Source organism: Amphiura filiformis, chromosome 15, assembly GCF_039555335.1.
Source record: "Amphiura filiformis chromosome 15, Afil_fr2py, whole genome shotgun sequence".
Taxonomy (NCBI): Eukaryota; Metazoa; Echinodermata; class Ophiuroidea; order Amphilepidida; family Amphiuridae; genus Amphiura; species Amphiura filiformis.
Window position 1 is genome coordinate 21588290 of NC_092642.1, and position 18773 is coordinate 21607062.

General features: G+C 36.3%; 1 protein-coding gene across 1 annotated transcript in view; it reads left to right on the forward strand.

Moving 5' to 3' along the window:
* LOC140171384 (protein misato homolog 1-like) overlaps positions 1–12689 on the forward strand; it is a 55321-nt gene extending 42632 nt beyond the window's left edge. The window contains exons 5-13 of the mRNA XM_072194629.1: positions 347–566; positions 2796–2917; positions 3873–4007; positions 4748–4900; positions 5705–5836; positions 6733–6917; positions 8292–8387; positions 9213–9328; positions 9934–12689. Coding sequence (XP_072050730.1) covers positions 347–566; positions 2796–2917; positions 3873–4007; positions 4748–4900; positions 5705–5836; positions 6733–6917; positions 8292–8387; positions 9213–9328; positions 9934–10148 — 1374 coding nt within the window. The 3' untranslated portion in view covers positions 10149–12689. The remainder of the gene's footprint in view (positions 1–346; positions 567–2795; positions 2918–3872; positions 4008–4747; positions 4901–5704; positions 5837–6732; positions 6918–8291; positions 8388–9212; positions 9329–9933) is intronic.
* Positions 12690–18773: the final 6084 nt, after the last annotated feature.

Below are 18773 nucleotides of genomic sequence, written 5' to 3' on the forward strand. Positions count from 1 at the left end.
CCCACAGCCAGGGGTAGCGCAAGGACAAAAAATCAAGGGGTCCAATTTAATTTTAATAGGATCCAGTTATTGCAACAGGCTTCACAGTTTTTTGTGTTTTTGCTTCCAGGAGTCACTTTCTGTACTCATTGGACCTGAAAAAATTAATATATAAAATATATTTTGAAATGTTTTGAAAATTTAATTTTTGCCAGATTTTTCAAGCTTTCAGTGATATTTTAGCCTAAAAAATAATTAAAAATTTAAATTTAAAAAGCGACCGACCCTATTTGAAAAGTCTGTCTCTCTTTAAAACAGGTTTTTTTTAAAAATGTTGCTAAATCTTCTTTCATATTTACCTTTACAGGAGCTTTTATACACTCAAGCCAGTTCAAAAGAGGAAGATCAATCATCTCAAGATACTGATACCATGGAAACAGAAGAGAATCCTGCAGATGCAGCGGAGAAAAAGGAACAGAAACCCAAGAAAATGTACTATCTAGATGAGAGTGTAGTGGTGTGGTCGGACTATCTATATGGTCATATGCACCCAAAGACAGTGTCAGTAATTAGAGAGTTTTCTCACGAGAGAGTAATTATGACTATACTTTGGTTGACATGGATTAGGCTAGGCAATACTATTTTAATTTTTGTTACTGAGCAAGTTATTGAAGGACCAATTTATAATAAAATTCACAAATATAATGTGTTTTGAGTTGGCCAGTAAATAGGTGGAGATGTAACATGTGGTCCAATTTTACATGTTCTGTTTTCACCTTAGATTGAGGCATACCATTAAAACAATACATTTCCAAATTGCATTGCTGCACCGGTTTTGATATGAGAAGCAGAAACGTGTATAACAATGCCCCATAGGACCTAAAAAAACATATCTCGGGTGTTAAACTTCACTGTGGTATTGAGAAAAATATGAGCTTTCTTCCGATACCAAAATCTCAGTTTTGATGAATAAAAATGAGGGATGATGCTGATGATCGGGACACATGCGGGTTGGGTGGGTTAGTGTAGTGGTCTTCTCACTCGCTTCTGGCCACTGTGGCCTGGGTTCAATTCCTTGTGGTGCCGCATGTGAGTTTGGTTGCCGATCCATGCTCGTCCTCGCAAGTTTTTCTCCGGGTGCTCCAGTTTTCCTCCTGCATCTAAAATTGGACCTCTTCCCATATCCCTGTCCCATCATATCCGGATGGCATCCCTTGAATTTAGTAGCCTCTGAGCACTATTGGGCTTAGCCTGGCATTGGCCGAAAAAAAGGCCGAAAGAAAGAAAGAAAGAAAGGCCGAAAGAAAGAAAGAAGGAAGGAAGGAAGGAAGGATAGAAAGAAAGAAATTTATTTAGAAATTTATTAATTAAAGGTCAGGTCTATTGCAAAAACAACTTTATCTCTATTCAAAGAGAATAATTATTACATTACAAGTTGACACTTGTTGCAATCTTTTTATCGTATTTTTCCTGAAAAAGGAGAAATTGTGTGGGTAAAGTTCAGCCTCGTCGTGTTCTTCCCCCACTTGAAGCGTATGTGTTCTCCTTCTCCCCCCGTTTGGCTGATGACGTAGGTAAATAAAGCGGACACTATACCATGCTCTCATCATACAATAACAATCACTTTGACAAGTTTGACATTAGCAACAATGAGTTATACTATCATTTACACTATTGTTCTCATTTACAACAACAAAGCCCACACAGTATTGTTACTAATTGTTTGCTTTGTAATATTTCATCCAACTGAAACTATAATAACTACATGGGTTTGTGGACTTAACAAGGTTTATATGCTAGTCTCAGATGAAATTCTAAGCTCAAATTATTTATTTATTTTTTAGGCCTAATATTTCTCATGATATTTATATACATATGAGTTGTAATATCACAATTTACTAACATATAAAAAAGAAGCGGCTGATTTTATCCATATGTTTAAAAACCATTAAATTTGTAATACTTTTTAGAGGGTTTTTTTCTGTGAACATCAACAGTATACGTTCTGTCCATTGAGAGCGTTTATAGTCCCTTTTCTCGAAGCGGGCACATCTCATTTCATGACGTCACCATTTTTCTAGGCCAAATCTGTCTCGTTCGAAGGAACTCACCGCTTAAGTTGGTTTTTGCGGAATATCAATTTTAAACATCGTATTTTCTCAAAAAAGGAGTCATTTTCATTGTCCTTATAATATTAGCTTGCCAATGATATGATGTTGTTTTTGCAATAGACATGCCCTTTAATTAATTAATTTATTAATTAATTTATTTGTTTGTTTGTTTGTTTGTTTGTTTATTTATAAATAAACTTTGCTTCTTAAAGTCACATTGGATTCAATGGGGTGTCATAATGTACCGGATTAGATAGTGCATCTATTAAAAAAACAAATTTACCCCAATATGGTTCAGTTTTGAACTTGTGATTATTTTTTTCAAGTGTTAGGATACTTTTTGGCGCAGTATAGTTCAGCTGATGTATCATTTTCAGTGTATATACCAGGTAGGTCTGATTTACATTTTGAATGATATATATATTTTGTTTGTAGAGTGTAATGGTAATTTCATAAGAATTACTTTAGGCAGTTCCAATTGAAATCCATACACCCCTATGGAGTCATGACCTTAATCTCACACACAGGGAGTATCAATTTCAAATTGAGTTACCCATTTAGGTAACCCCATTTGAAATTCACACTCCCTGTGGGAACGATTAGGGCATATATATGTCTTCCATAGCTGGTATATGGATTTCAACTGTGCCATCGGTCAGTTACCATTTATTCAATGCTTTTAACCTCATCATTCTTTGTTATATCACAGTGATGTGGAGCCCTTTGAATTGTACACCCAAGGTAAAACATTGATGCAGAAACCATCTATGGAGGATGACCTTGAAGATAGGCTACACTTCTTTGCTGAAGAATGTGATCATTTACAGGTTTGTGTATTTGTCTTTGTTGTTGTTGTTGTTGTTGTTGTTGTTGTTGTTGTTGTTGTTGTTGTTGTTGTTGTTGTTTTGTTGTTGTTGTTGTTGTAGTTCTTGTTCTTGGTGTTGTTGTTCTTGGAGTTGTTGTTTTTGGTGTTGTTGTTGTTGTTGATTTGTAATGTGTGTTAGGAGATAGTTTAAAAGTGCTATCAGGAGGAACCTTTAAGCTAACATCCTAAACAAAACAAAACCTCTTGTTAGAGTCCGATGATTTGCTTGTAATTAGGAATTGATCAAAAGGTATTTAGGGAGGATTTTAAGAAAAAAAATAAATACAAATAAACAAAACAAAACAGGAGTAGCATGGAATCTTATATATATTTGGAAATTTAAGATTAAAAGAGACAAAATAAATATTTGAATGAACATTTAAAGAGAACATGAAATTCTTTTTCAAAAATGTATTCCTCCCATCCCACATCCCAGAAATATGAGTCAGAAGCTATAAATTAGATCCTGCATTTTATTCTATGTGAGGTCCTCTAACACTTGGAATAACAAATTTGGTTAGTACATGTCATGTTTCTCATAGTCTACTTTAGTAGATCCATTTTAATTTATCATCCCTCTAATGCTCTAATCTTCAACCTTAGAGGCTCACTTTGAAAACCCTGCACCCGAGAACAGCGCCATCCATGAAAAAATGGTCTACTCTATTTGGAAAATGCAATGAACTATGCACTCTAATACTGGCTATGATACTACCTATACTGGCTATGATACTACCTATACTGGCTATGATACTACCTTGCAAAGTTGCAATGGGTGAAAGACTTGCCAACAGTGTGCTAATGAGATAGATAGGAACAACTATGCCGCAGATACAACAAAATCTGTATTACAGTATAAAAACATTTTTGACTGTTAGTATTATTCTAGTTTTAATGATCTCCCTTTCTCTTTACAGGGTTTTCAAGTACTAGTAGACTTCTACAATGGTTTCTCAGGTGTAGGTTGTAGTTTACTAGAGTATCTTGAGGATGAGTATAGCGGCAAGGGTATATTGACTGTCGGTGTGGCTCCTACCACCTTCTCTAGAGAGGTCAGTCAATTACAAAAGTGTGTCAGATGTAAAAGTAAATCTACAAAGTAAATGTACAAAGATCAATGTTAAGCATGGCAGACATGTGCCTTGTGTATTACTTATTTCGCACATAATATGCTTAATATTTTGTATTTGTACATTTCTAGAATTGAGCAGCCAATTAAACAAGCGCGTAGTGGAACTTAATATGTCCAACTGCACTCTGCTTAATTCGCCCGCCCAATGCTTTTAAACCCTATTTTCCTTGGGGTGGATGCAGTCGAATTGCTCCTATTCCCACATTTTGGTGATAATTGATTTTATTGTTGTGTAATAGGTAAAAACCAGGTGTATTACTTCTTGCTCAAGAAATGAGACAATTGAATACACTTGCAATGAAAGCTGATGTGTGTGTCCAATGCTCTTGCAGGGTTCACATATTACAGTTTTATCTGAGTTCTTTGCATTTTTTATCAGAGTTCTTTGCATTTTTTTTGCTGATGTGTCACATGTACTACGTAAATAAGGAAGTGGGCTTATTGAACAATGTCATGAAATACCAACATTTCATTCATTGACCATGTTCTTTTCATACATAACAATAAACATGGTGGGTGCAGGTGTGAAGGGACCTTGTGAGAACTGTAGATGCATCATCATCTCATTTCTTTTGATTGATTTTTTTAATTCCTCTCCCAACCAAAATATGCCATTTGTAACATGTTAATGTGTTGTATCTTATTCCATTGATTTATCAGACTCCAGCAGCAGAGAGCCATAGGGTCATCAATTCTGCTCTAGCGTTTCAAAAGTTGTCCAGTCATTCATCTTTATTTCTACCAATCTCTGCATCAAGAACACTATGGAGAAAGCCAGGACCACCAGTAGGGTTTCCTCATATATCATACAATGTAAGTAGTGGGCCTAGGAATGTATGTATAAGATATTCAGATGAGGGTCAGGTGAGGTCAGGACTTGACATTTTTATTCTTGTGGCACCAAATTGCAGTCTACAGAGTGATGATGATTACAGAGGCACTTTGAAATAAATAAATGTGAAGTGCATCAAAGTGCTGCCATTTAAGAAAGTTGTATTTCAATTAATTTGTACATTGATTGATTGGTTGATCAACTGATTGGAAAATTGATTAATTTTATTAGTAAGCTTGATGAGCAAGTAAGTTATTGTTTGAGGGAATGCATGAGTGAGTGTGTTTGTAATCATTAGCGATCAGGGACTTTCCAACCAAGAGGGGACATCAGAACGGTTGGGGCTACTTATGCTAGCATACCCACCTCTATCTGAAAATGATTATCCACCATGGTTAACCATGAGGGTATTCATAACCTCGGTTGTCAAAAATAAATGTGTGTTGTGTGACCTTGTGTTGTGTGTCCTCAGTTTTCAGTTGTGTGTCCCTGATTGTCATGCAGAACAAGTAAGGGAGTGAGTGAGTGAGGAAATGGATGGATGAGTAATGTTGATGAGCAAGTAAGTGAGTTGGATTTATTGATTGAGTGGTTATACAAGTAATTTATTGATTGAGTCATTGTGTAAGTGATTATGTGAGTGATTGAGTGAATTAATATGTAAGAGGATGGTTCAGGAGTGCTTTATGTATTTAAGAGTAAGTGAGGTGAGACAGGGAGAGTATATGACAGAAACTGATTTTGAGCTGTTACATTTCTAAATATTCCTATTTGTTTCCTTACAGTCATCTCTAAATTACCATACCAGTGCAATATTAGCCAGTAGTCTGGAAACTATGATGTTACCATATCGTACTGTAGAAAATCCTCTAACAGTGAATATACTATCTGAAGCACTCTCAACTATGGGCAGAAAGGTAAGACTATCCGTGCAATATTAGATTCTATAGATTTTTATGTTGTTTTAGATGATGTGACAGCAATGTTTGTACATAAAATCAGACAGCTCTATTGATATGTTTGAGGGATCAGCACATGATTATTTCGCTGTTCAATGGCCCTATAAATTTTGGGCTTTATATTTTACGATGCCAACCCACAGACCTCTGCACACTTTACAGATTTTCGCTGACCACTGTAGCCCAAGAGACACCTTATAAAACATTTTTGTTTAAAAATAACATTCAGGGATGCATCTCAATATAGGTGCAGTGTCATAGTCTACCCACATGTAACAATCACAATCAGGATCAGCTCCAAAGTAACATGTCGTCGTTGGGCAGGTAAAACCTTCTATGTAGTTGTGGCCCATGAACATGCTTAAAATCAAACTGCCTCGAGGATACATAGAAGGTTTTGTTTGAAACATGTTCAATGCCAATGACACAAAGGAGGTTATTCCTACCCAACGACGATATAGGAAAACCAATACAAATTAATAGGTACCTATATAATTCCTTGGTCAGGGAAATTTCAAGTTAGCACAATTATTTACATGTGAACATTTTCCACCCACACCAGGGCTCAAACCTGGAACCTTTTGCACTGCTATGACATCACCTGCCACCTCATCTATACCAAAATACAAATATATTTAATTTTCTTTCAGATGCATTTTTCTGATCAAAAATATGAACAGTGTTTACCTCAATGACACCACCTTGCATTTTGTGTTCAATAATCTTTAGTCTCACATTATAATGAAAATCTAATTATATCTCTGTGTGAAATATCTGTATTTTTTTAACTATCATATATGTAAATACTTCTTTTAATAATGTCAAACTATTTTTTACTTCTCTCATCCCATCAGATTGGTTCTCTACAATCATCACTACCATTTCCTTTTCAATTAGGCAACACTCTAGCTAGTGAATTCAACAGTTTGGATGGCAACGTTCCTTGGAGATCTCTTACTCCGTACACACATAATCCGTCTGCAGTACCATTTGCTCAATCAGTAGTACTACGTGGAATACCCAAAGATAAACTAGTTGTGTAAGTTGCTGTCATGTTATATCATGGTGTAGATTATCATCACACCATCATCAATCAGATGCCTGAAACAGCCTGATGGTTTGGGATGCAATGTAGCCAATTTTAGTTCCAGTATTAGATTTAAGTTATAAAATAAATTAGCTCATTAATTATGCAAATATGCAAATTAGAGGGCAACTTCACTATATAATACATTAGAACATATTAGAAACACTTTGACCAAGTTTCAGGGCAAAATTATTCAAAATAAAGGTACCCTGAACATATTTATGCATTGATTTTGAGCAAAATATTGGCAAAAATTACATATTAATGAGCCTTTCAAGTCCTTTTAGCTTATTAACTATATTGATTATTGACAAAAACAGTAGGATACAAAGAAAATATAAATTGATGTATTATGGAAACCGTATGTCCGATTTGCATATTGTTTAGTGTACTTTACCCTACTCAATTAAGCTGTTAGTCAATCCTTGCATTATCCAAATTGTGAGTTAGTTATAAAATTATCGCCCATCTGACCTTGTCTCCATGGAGCTAAAGAGACACCAGATACCCAGTCATTTCTTCATATTATAAGATAAATAACTAATCTGTCTGTATTCTTGAATAGTTTTGGCAGGTTTCCTATAGACTAATCCAATTTTATGCATTCCTATACCTCATTGGCAGCCATAGCTGGTTTCCCGTCGCGCTCATCCCACCTGAAATGTGTAATGGTTCATCCTTGCCGGAGATTTTAAACTGCATTCGATCACAATGTTACGCATAGACAACAGAATGATGAAAGTTTACAAGACAACACATTAACATTAATTTTTAAGTGGCTTAAATTCACCCAATTGGGCAGTCACAACACCAGTTTGGTGCAGATGGGACCCAGTAATAGCCGAATAAATTCTGAACATCACTTGGCTTGTTGGATTCGTCTACAAGACTGAAAATATATATGTTTTGGGAAATAATAATTCCTAGTATAATAGGAACTAAAGATAAAAATATGCATTTGACGTCATCTGTCAATCTAACTCAGACTGATTTGTTCACGAGTTGTGGTGATTAAAATTTCTGATAAAACAGCATGCCATGCAGTTAATTTTGCACCATCAAACATTCTCAAAAGATAGGAAACTTCTTTACTGAAAGCACCATGTCAATAAAAGTTGCTTTTTGCCTTGTAAAAGTATCGTGATTTGTCTTTTTTTCTGTGATTCCTTTTCTCTGATGATGGCACCAGATGAATCAACCTCCTTTTACACACTACTAACCAATGTATGAGCTTGATTGACAGTGATGTAATATGCAAACTAGTCTTTTTAATTCAGTCTCGAATTATAGTAACAATGAATTGTAAAACTGCTTTTCCATTCACAGGCCAGGCAAGCATCCTACCAACAATTTAGAATTATGTAAGACTGGAAGTGAGATGCTGAGTCTTTATCTCTCAGGACAGTACCCCAGATCTCTTAAGTAAGTAACATCGCCTTAAGCTTATTAGAGAGTTTTTGACTTCCATGACGGATGGTTCTGCGATGTTAAAACACCCAACGTTGTTGTCGTCACCATGACTCTTCGCATGTTGTAGAATTTGGACGACGATGCATAAGGACCAAAAACTTTACCGTTGCAGAACCATCCGTCAGGGAAATCAAAAACTCCCTATTTTATCTCTTAGGACAGTGCCCCAGATCTCTTAAGGAATATTGCTGTTGACAGTCTGGTTGGTATATCAGATGTGACACTGAAAGGCAGTAAAACATAATATGTTTTTTGTTTCCTTCAGGCCCCCTGTGGCTTCCTTTCCTTAAGGGTAGACGAGATATTGTTGGTCAAGCAGCCAAAATATCGATTTTTATTATCTAATTAATATATTATTGAAAAATAACACTTTGATGTTTTGCAAAAGTTCATTTGTTGTGAATGAGTTATGTACGTTTTACAAAAGTTTTGTTGTTTCAGCCCTCTCTACAACATAACTCAAGAACCACAGGACCTACAAAAATATATTTGTGATATTTGAATTCTTCTACACACTCGCTATGAAATGATCAATACGATTTTTGCCAAAGCTCACTACCATTCGCAAGATGCTATAAACAGTTTAGCAGTTGCTAACCTTAAATGTGTACACTAATTCTTATAACCCACAAAGTCTCTCTTGTAGGCTTTCCATCTGATGGCTGAAATTTTGGTATAACCCTAAAGCACAGGATGTAGACAGAGTGTACTCTGTAGTTATGAACTTTTCATCTTTAGTACATGTTTTGAATGTTTGCTATTGTTTGTTTATTACAGTTCTGCTCTATGTGTGTATCAAGCCAGTAAAACAGTAGCTCCTTATCCGCATATATTCAATGAGAATGTCAGGCATGAGGGATACCTTAGCAATGAAACAAGGTCACAAACTCTAGGTGAGTCGATTTAGGGATTCAATCATGTTTCACCGTAGTTTATCACCGATTAACAACAATGCATCTGTGTCGTCCAGCATCCTTTGTAGGCGTCCACACAGACTGCGTCCGGCGCTCTGTGTGGTGTACCACACAGACGACGCGGACGCATCGTTGTTAATCGGTGATGAACAACGGTGAAACATGATTGAATCCCTTTCAACAACGAAACAAGCTAAAGATGTCTAATTCACATGATTATTTCATTCGGAATGTCCTTTTGCCATTGCCACTCAACCTTACAAGAAGATCGCGGTATTTCTCTGTTGATGTCGGCAATAAAACTAAAGAATAAAGCGGTAATATTTAGCTGCTACTGCCAACATACGTTCCAGGCATGACGAATTGTACGCGCTCATGCGTAACACGTACACATAGCCTTGCGTTCACATATACGCTACTGGACTGTGGATTCATGACAAATTAACAACGGTTGGCTCCTGTACAAAGGATAGGAAGAGTTGTTGAAATCACATTTACTTCATTGATTGCATCACACTAAGCAGTCATTGTAGTCAATATTCATCACATTTAATGGAATTGTGTTGTTGTCAAATCCAATACAGGTGTATCAAGTGTGCCAATGATGACCTCTTTGCAGTCTTCACCCACCACTGGACATTTACTCGCCGAGCTAGTCAAGCAGTCACAGAGACTAGACATACGTAAATTCCATGGATATGTTGAGGGAGGCTTAGAACCGGATGAATTCAAAGAAACTATGGATAATCTCCAAGCAATGTCTGAGTGTTATACTACAGATATGATGGAAGCAGAATGAGCTGGAGTCTAGTCATTGACCTTTGACCCACCACTGCACTTCATTGTGCTCTGCTTTATGCAAAAATGTGTGATTCTGAACCGTTCCATAAATCTTACCTGAAATGCATTCTCTTGGTCAAGACAAAATGTGGCCGTACACGATGAATGAGCAATAAATTCCGCCCCGGTCAATTTTGTTTTATGACTTCACACGATATCCATCATGAAACTTGAGGTACCTATGAATACAACCTTCATGCACATTTTACACTGTAACTCGGAATACAATTTAGGACATTTACGGCTCATTCATGATGTACGGTCACAAATGAACACGGATGAACTCACAATTGAAGTGTATGGTAGGAAGATGACGATGACTACAGAGCTGATTGACATTAGTTAATGATGAATGTGCAGTTTGAAGTTTGACATAGTAAAAAAGATAGTTAAAGTATAAGCATTGGTACTGTAATGCAATGTGCTAATATGCTATAGCTAGCAATGTTTGAAGGTGTGTTTGCTTGCTTTTGATCCTCCAATGTTCTCCTTGATGCTGATGTATAAGGGTAAAAAGAACTTGATAAATCGATGAAGGGCTATGAACAAAATAGAGAGGTATAGGTTAAATATGGTGATTGTTTTTCCCATGCTCTTTAAAAACATCAATGTTATTTTTACCCACTTCCAGTTCATTGCAAATATGGAGAAAGGCAGTAGCTAAGTTATGAAGAAAGAACTTCATTGATCTTTTGGTTTGTTCCCTAAAATGTATGCAGTTGTGTTAGATGTTGCAAGATGTGCAGACCCATGTTAATCAGACCCAAGTCCCATTTAGACAGGCTTGATAACACAGCAAGTTGTTATGGTCACCTAGCCAGTATGTAGGCCAATATTTTGTGTGTGTTTTCCTGATGAGACAAATGCAGCAGTAATTTTGACACTTTGCTGAAAAAAAATGTGCCATTGCAGCAAAGCATTGAGAAGAAGAACAAAGCCCCAGATACCATTTGTAAGATATGTTGCATTAGAGAACCAAAAATTGCAGTTGAAAACCCATCATTTGTCACAAAAGGAAAACACACTTTTTGAAATACCTCATAATGAAAAAATGTTGAACTGCATATTGAACTAAGACAGGTGTAAAGATATGAAACAGGTGTGCAGGTGACATATGCATAGTTGTGCTGTGTAATCCAATGGATTGTTTGGTGATTAACACACACACTATAGAAAAATTATTAAATTTGTGTACATCGTGGAACATACTCTTTGCGTGGCAGTGCGTAGTAAGCTGTTGTACGCAGATAACCTCGTTAATATGGATGCGTAGAGTAGCGTTGTACGCTCGTGTACAATGTATTAGCATGATTAGTCGCGGAATAACAAGCGTAGTTGAATATTCCACAATGTACACAAATTAAATAGTTTTTCTATAATGATAGTCATTGTGAGACAGCAATGACTACCATGTGTGCAAAATTTTTCACAACAATAATGTGTATCTCACAACAGATGGTGCACAGTAATTATTGTCTAAATAGTTGCTACTGATTAAGACCTAACATAACAGTGACATAGCCAAGGGGAGGGGGGCATAGGGGGATGAGGCAATTGCAATACTCTTCCATGAGAAGTTTTGCCCCACCCCCTTCCTCTTGCCCGCAAAAAATACTGAAGTGGTGAGATTTCTCTAGATCACAATGCCCTTGCTGTGAGGTCGTGCTGCTTAGTTAGAAGACACTTTCTGAAAACAAATTGTATTTTTTCAAACTATCTAAATTATTTTTTATATAATATTATTCAAAACATTTATGCATGTAATTTTGTAATGTATATCATCTTTACATTTGAGGTCATGAGAGTTTTTGAAATAAGCTTAGGTTTCTGTAATTGGGCTATTCCAGTTGAAATCCACACTACCCATGTGGAAGATTTTGGAAATATCTTCCACAGGGGGAGTATGTTTTTCAAGTGTAATTGGTCAGGGTTAATCATTTTGAAAACCATACTCCACCTGTATTATGGCTTTACCTACATCTTCCACAACTCGAGTGAGTATTTCAAATGGATGTTACCCAATTGTCTATTCTATTGGAACTCGGTGGGGGTTGGGGAGGGATCAGAAAAAGTTGATCCTTGCAGAGTCAGATCAGTCAATGTAGCTATTGCTTTGTTTATGGATATCTTAAAGCATAGTCTATCTTACATATCCAGTATGTATGTGCAAAAGTCTTTGTGTAGTATACAAGGCTACAAAAATGTGAAGCAAAAGTTATTGATGCCAGTTTTCAGGCAATTAATTGCCTGCTTGCTTTCCTGCTTTTTACTACTCCAAATGTCCGCACCCCGTCAGTAGCTAATACAAAGCCTTCTCTTGCCACTTTCACCTAGTTGTGTGCCTATAATGTAAGTTGTGACAGCCAGTTGTGTCCTACCATGTTTAAAGTAAAGTACTGAGGACCATCTTAGCTGTAACTCCCTTTTGTTACAATATTCCCTGGGCCTTTTTATATTGTTGGACAACTGTCATATTTTCCATGGTTAATACAAAATAATGGTAATAAACTACGCAAAATAAGTTTCTTTATGGTTACAAAATTTACCCACTATTAAAATCTAGCGACCAATTTTGTACGTTTGCTAAATAATCGCATGCGGGAAATTGTCCTCATGATTTTGACACCTCAATCACTACCCTCGACACTCCTGAGAAAAGATATGAATGTTTAAGTAACACGAGGTCGAAAAATGAAAATTGCAAAGAAGCCTATTCAATGGTTTTAGAGCGGATTCACTGATCCAAGACGGTTTCATTATTCGCGGCTTTTCAATTTTAATTTAAAGCATTTTAATTGATGTATGTTGGATAATCCTTTGCGTATTGTGCAGATGAATGATCAAAGACAAGGTGAGTGGGTACTAAGAAATTTACGTTTTGAGAGATGGATTTGGAAAAGGGATTCAAGACAGGTCATAATTACAGCTGCATTCCTGGAAGCAGAAGGAATTGAGACACCTGAGTGGCCCTCCAGAAGCCCTGATCTTAACCCCTTGGAGAACCTTTAGGATCAGCACAAGAGACGAGTCAACAAGAAGATAAAGGCAGATACAACTCTGGTGGGATTGCGTCGCATCGTTATCAACGAGTGGAACGGGGCTGAGCAAGGTAACATTCGACGCCTCATTAGGAGCATGAGACGCAGCGTGGCTGCTGGGAAGCCAACGGTGGACACACAAAGTATTGAAAGACTGGTAAAGAAAGAGATTAATCTCAAGTGAAGTTGGAAGCGGCAGTATGATGCATGAAATGTGCTCAGCAATTAAACAAAAATGTCATCTGCATATTTGTTGTTTTTTGTGTTCTTTTATGCTGAAAACTTGAATAGGCCTTTTTGCAATTTTCATTTTTCGACCTCGTGTTACTTAAACATTCATATCTTTTCTCCGGAGTGTCGTAGAGTAGTGATTGAGGTGTCAAAATACGCAGGACAATCACCCGCATGCGATTATTTAGCAAACGTACAAAATTAGTCGCTAAATTTTAATAGTGGGTAAATTTCCTAACCATAAAGAAACTTTTTTTGCGTAGTGTAGATAAGACTACAGGGTGTTTCAGTTCCATCAATGTGATATTGGGTCCATAACTTATAAGTTCCCCCTAATACTTTTTAAAATAAGTAAAAAAAACCCATTTTACGAAATGTAAAAAGGTATGTATAGCCTGATTTGTTTTACACATGTGGACCAATTTATAGCGTCACACGTCATTGCATTCAGTCACAATGGTTAATTGTGTAAGAAAAGAGGCCATTTTAAACGTTGTACCTGAGTCCATAGCAGTCAAGTTTTCTATAACAAACACATGAATAGACCTGGCCTACTATATTGTTTGAGAGTTGACTATAATCAGATGCAACTTTCAGCAGTGTTTAAAACGGTCTCTTTTTTACATAATGAACCATTGACTGAATGCAATGACGTGTGACGCTACAATTTGGTCCATATATGTAAAACAAATAAGACTACCCAAACCTTTTTACACCTTTGCATTTTGTCAAAAACTTTTCAATTTATTTTAAAAAGTATTTAGGGGGAACTGAAGAGTTGTGGACCATATAGTTTCCAATGTATTTCAAGTTTCAGCTGACCATCAACATGGAGAAGTTTTTTTATTTTCCAAGATGTGCACAACACAAGATCTATCTTTAGTTTAAAATATAATAAACATCTCAAAAAAAGTAACTAACTCCCCCCTTAAATAATGGCCATTATTCAAAAAGGGGCTATTGTATTACAAATCTGTAAAATGCGTTGGAAGCAGAATTCATTTCTGCGTATTTTGACACCACATTTGATACGATAGCCCAGAAAACAATAAAACACCGGTCAATTTAATGTAGTGAGGTCCAGATTTGAAAATTGCACTTACACACAAATTTTTACAATACAAAAACACTCAGATATCATTACACAGATTTCCTTCCATTTCACTGAATACAAAATCAATACAATTTACTGCAACTTTCAAATCTTGGGTTACATTGATTTAAATGTACGCTGTGATGTCAATATTTAGTCAATTGCTATAAATGAGGTGTCAAAATGTGCAGAAATAAATTCTGCTTCCAACGCATTTTCAGATTTATAATACAATTACCCGTTTTTGAATAATGGTCATTATTTAAGGGGGTTAGTTACTTTTTTTGAGATGTTTATTACAGAAATTAGACCATAACTGTTGTGCTATATATCGGTACTAATCTTTCTGAGACACCCTGTATTTATAATGGCCATGGACATGGTAGCAGCAAAATGACAAAGAGTTCACATAGCTTGGACTATGCTATTAATTTACCCCATTTCTTTTCAAATGGTTTAATAGCTTGAACTGGTCTCCTATACTATTGATATTGTATTCCATGTTTGTATGTATGTAAACCATGTGTTGTTTGAACAGTATGAATATGCAATTTGACTGCTGTGTCCAACAAACATCACTGACTGTATCATTCAGTGAAAATAAATTTTAAGCCAAATGAAACATTTTTGATCATGTGCGTCATTATAATAATTTTAGCATTTGAGTTACAATACATCTACCAGGCATGAGAATAGCTTTTTTGAAAATAGCTTGAAAAAACATGTGAATTCATGTTTAAGGCCCAAATCCAGCTGAAAAAATAAAAATGTTTAAATTTAGGCAACAAAATTATGAATTCAGACTAGAACCTGAAAATTCTCGTACCTGAACAATGAGTGGTCAATCAGCAATTGAATATACCACAGGAGTCATTGGGGAACATGCTGTTAATTGAAGGGCAAAATCTCACTCAAAAAGTCGGAACCCTCCAGGTCATATTTTTCCAGTTTTGGTTATTTTGCTTAAATAATATTTCTGCAGAGTAATACAGTGATCTTATAGGAAATGAGTCAAGGAACCCACTGGTCACATTCAGGGTTAAAGCCACGCCTGTCGGGGGTAACCGGCACGGACCGGCACTAAAAAAAAAATTTTCCCACAAATGTTTTAGTCATCATAAAAAGAGTAAAAATCCAAAAGATTTTTTTGGGATATACCCCCTAGTCTATTCCTCGATCCCTTGTGTTCGCTAATAAGATTGTGCCCCGAGCCAGCCCTCTAATTGGATAGTAAAATTAGCCGGCACTCAACTTGGGCTAGCTATAACCCTGGTCACATTTATATTTCTATATGTATTGCAGTTATTGAGTTATGACAAATAATAGGCCAAAATAAAAGTTCGTGATATTTAACCAAGACTAGTTACAGTAAATTGACCAATAAATTATTGTATTGTGCCCAATCCATCTAATGAGAAAATTCCAGTTTAAATCCATACACCCGTATGGAAGACATGACCTTAATCTCCCACACAGGGAGTGTGAATTTTAGTCACCCATTCAGGTAATCTCATTTGAAATTCTCACTCCCTTTGTGAATGATTAAGGTCATGTGTAAGGGGGTGTATGGATTTCAACTGGAATAGCCCAGTTTTATATCAGTAATATCATACCTCCATGAAAATTAATACAGGTTTAAAAAAGATTGGACTTCCAAGAAGTGTTTATCAGACAAAAATTAAAACTTGTTTTCTTTCAACCCCCAAATGTTGACTGACCACAGAATTAGAGTAGAACTGGGACTCGGCCGCCATCTTGATGTACAGGCATGGAGCAAAAATTGGGGGTATTCAGTTTCCCTCGGAATGCTCTTGAGGCATTCGTTGCCATGCACACGCGACATCAAATACTAAGCATAATTATTTGACATGCTTCATAGTAGAACATGTCGATTGCAAGATGCTAAAGATGAAAAACAGAATTGTTTTCGTTCGTGTCCGCGCACCGTTGGCAAGAACCCGAATACCCCAATTTTCATGGCGGTATAGGAAGTCCCGGTTCTTCTCTAATTCTGTGGATGTTATTCAATGGAAGCAATTCTTTTCACATTCCGTGTCCCAACTTCATGGAGAACCTCATATTCTATTTGAAACTGATTGAATAAACAGTCACACAACAGAAGTAATAAGAAACATAACAACCAATCAAGTTCATGCATGGGAATTTTATTGATCATTAACATAAAATTACTTTTACACCTTGTCCATGTTTTTGTTATCCACACTTGTACACAGCAGTACAGCAAGATTGAAGCAGGGTTGCCGGCCACATTTTCCCACACATTTGTGTGCCTTAAGTTATAAATAACCTGCAGCACCCAAGATTGATGTAGGGTTGGCAAAACTACCTTTTCTGATACAATTATGTGCTTTTTAAACAGCTTGAAGCACCAAAGATTAAAGCAAAGTTGCCACACTTTTGCCTTTCCCACACGTTTGGTGCTTTTCAAATAGCTGCAGCACCCGATTAAAAGGCTATGACTCTTGTTACAAATTTAGGCTTGCAGCTACAATAACCAACCAATGCCAAGAAGGACATTAATTTACCAGTACAATTAATTCAGTATTTTGTCTCTGCTGCAAGACATTCTGTATTCAAGGTGGAACCCAAGTTCTGCCCATTTGTGCATCTGAATTACAGGTCACCAATGCAGTGGATGTCAAAGACATTGTACTATTCCAGTTGAAATCCATACATCTCCTATGACCTCAATCTTCCACACAGTGTACATTTCAATAGGGTTACCTGAATGGATGACTCCATTTGAAATCTACACCGCCTGTGTGGTAGATAAGGTCATGTCTTCCAAGGGGTATATGGATTTCAACTGGAATAACCCATTGCAGGATTAGAGTAATGAAAGCTGTACTGGGTATCATCGCAATGCAACGGTGCAAGTGCTTTGATATTATTATGTACTTCTGACGTTCTTGCTTCCAATTGATAACAGGAGAACATTATCTGGATGCATGATTAACCCACATTTTATTCAACAAGATAATAAAAAGAAATGGGTTGTAACAATATTGACTTGTTAACGCATTATAACAATATTGTCTTGCTTTTCTTTGCCCGATTTGATAAAGATAACAAATGAAACATTTGTTGCCAAGATTCTCTTAAATGGAAATTAGACAACTTCCAAGTATATCTGCTATCTCCTTAACAAACAAAAAAAGTCAACCGTACTCTTGACTTGAAAGATAGTGGCAACAATGGCAACCCTGACTTATATAAAAGCAACAATACAATTCAGCTCTTAAGAAGAGCAAGGTCTGTCTTAAACATTTCCATAAATTTGCTGAAAAAATATATTTAAAATCTTATTACACAATAAATCACAAAAATCAGATATTTTTTATTTACAGTTACACTCTTCTTGTGCTGATGATAAAAACTTGGTCGTAAAACAAGCTTGTTTTAAAATCCAAAAATGACACACGAGATAACATTATACTTTGGGCAAAAAGCTTATTTACATGCAGCCATTGGTAAGTTGATGATATATAATGTAATATAAACCACAATGTACATATCAACATATTTTACACATACATGTATACAGTGAGATAACATAACTATGAATGATCAGCTTGCAATAGGCGGGACTCATAACATTGATATACAATGGCATACACACAGCTGGGCACAGCTGCCCAAAAGCACCCAAGTGAACTGCACATTGTGTGATTGACGTAAGCTAAATTGGGACTTTACTGACACACCCAGTAATTCTCGCTTATTAAAAGCTGATCATAGTATACATCATTCTTGAAGCCCTCCTACATGTACTATGTATGAAGCACAATTACTAGATGTCTGCATACAATACTGCATGTGTGAAAGTGTTTACCAGAGTAACTAAACCAACCCCTGCCATACCAGTACACCAACCACAGCCAACATACATTGAAACCAAACCAAACTAAATAACTTGCTAGAATAGCAATATATATTTTGAAAATGGACTAAAAATTGTGTATTCACTTCTTGATATACAGCTAAAAAAACGTGTGTTAAACATGACTGTAGCTAAAATAATAGTTTCTGGATCATGAGAGTATGAATGTACTTCTGTGCACTGCGTAATGTCGTAAGTTTAGTGGAATGACACAATAGCGCGATCGATTGTGCACGCACAGGAAATGCAGCGCTACCCAAAGCGCGTGTCATTGCGTGTCTATTGAGCTCTCATGATCGAGAAACTATTATTTTAGCTATA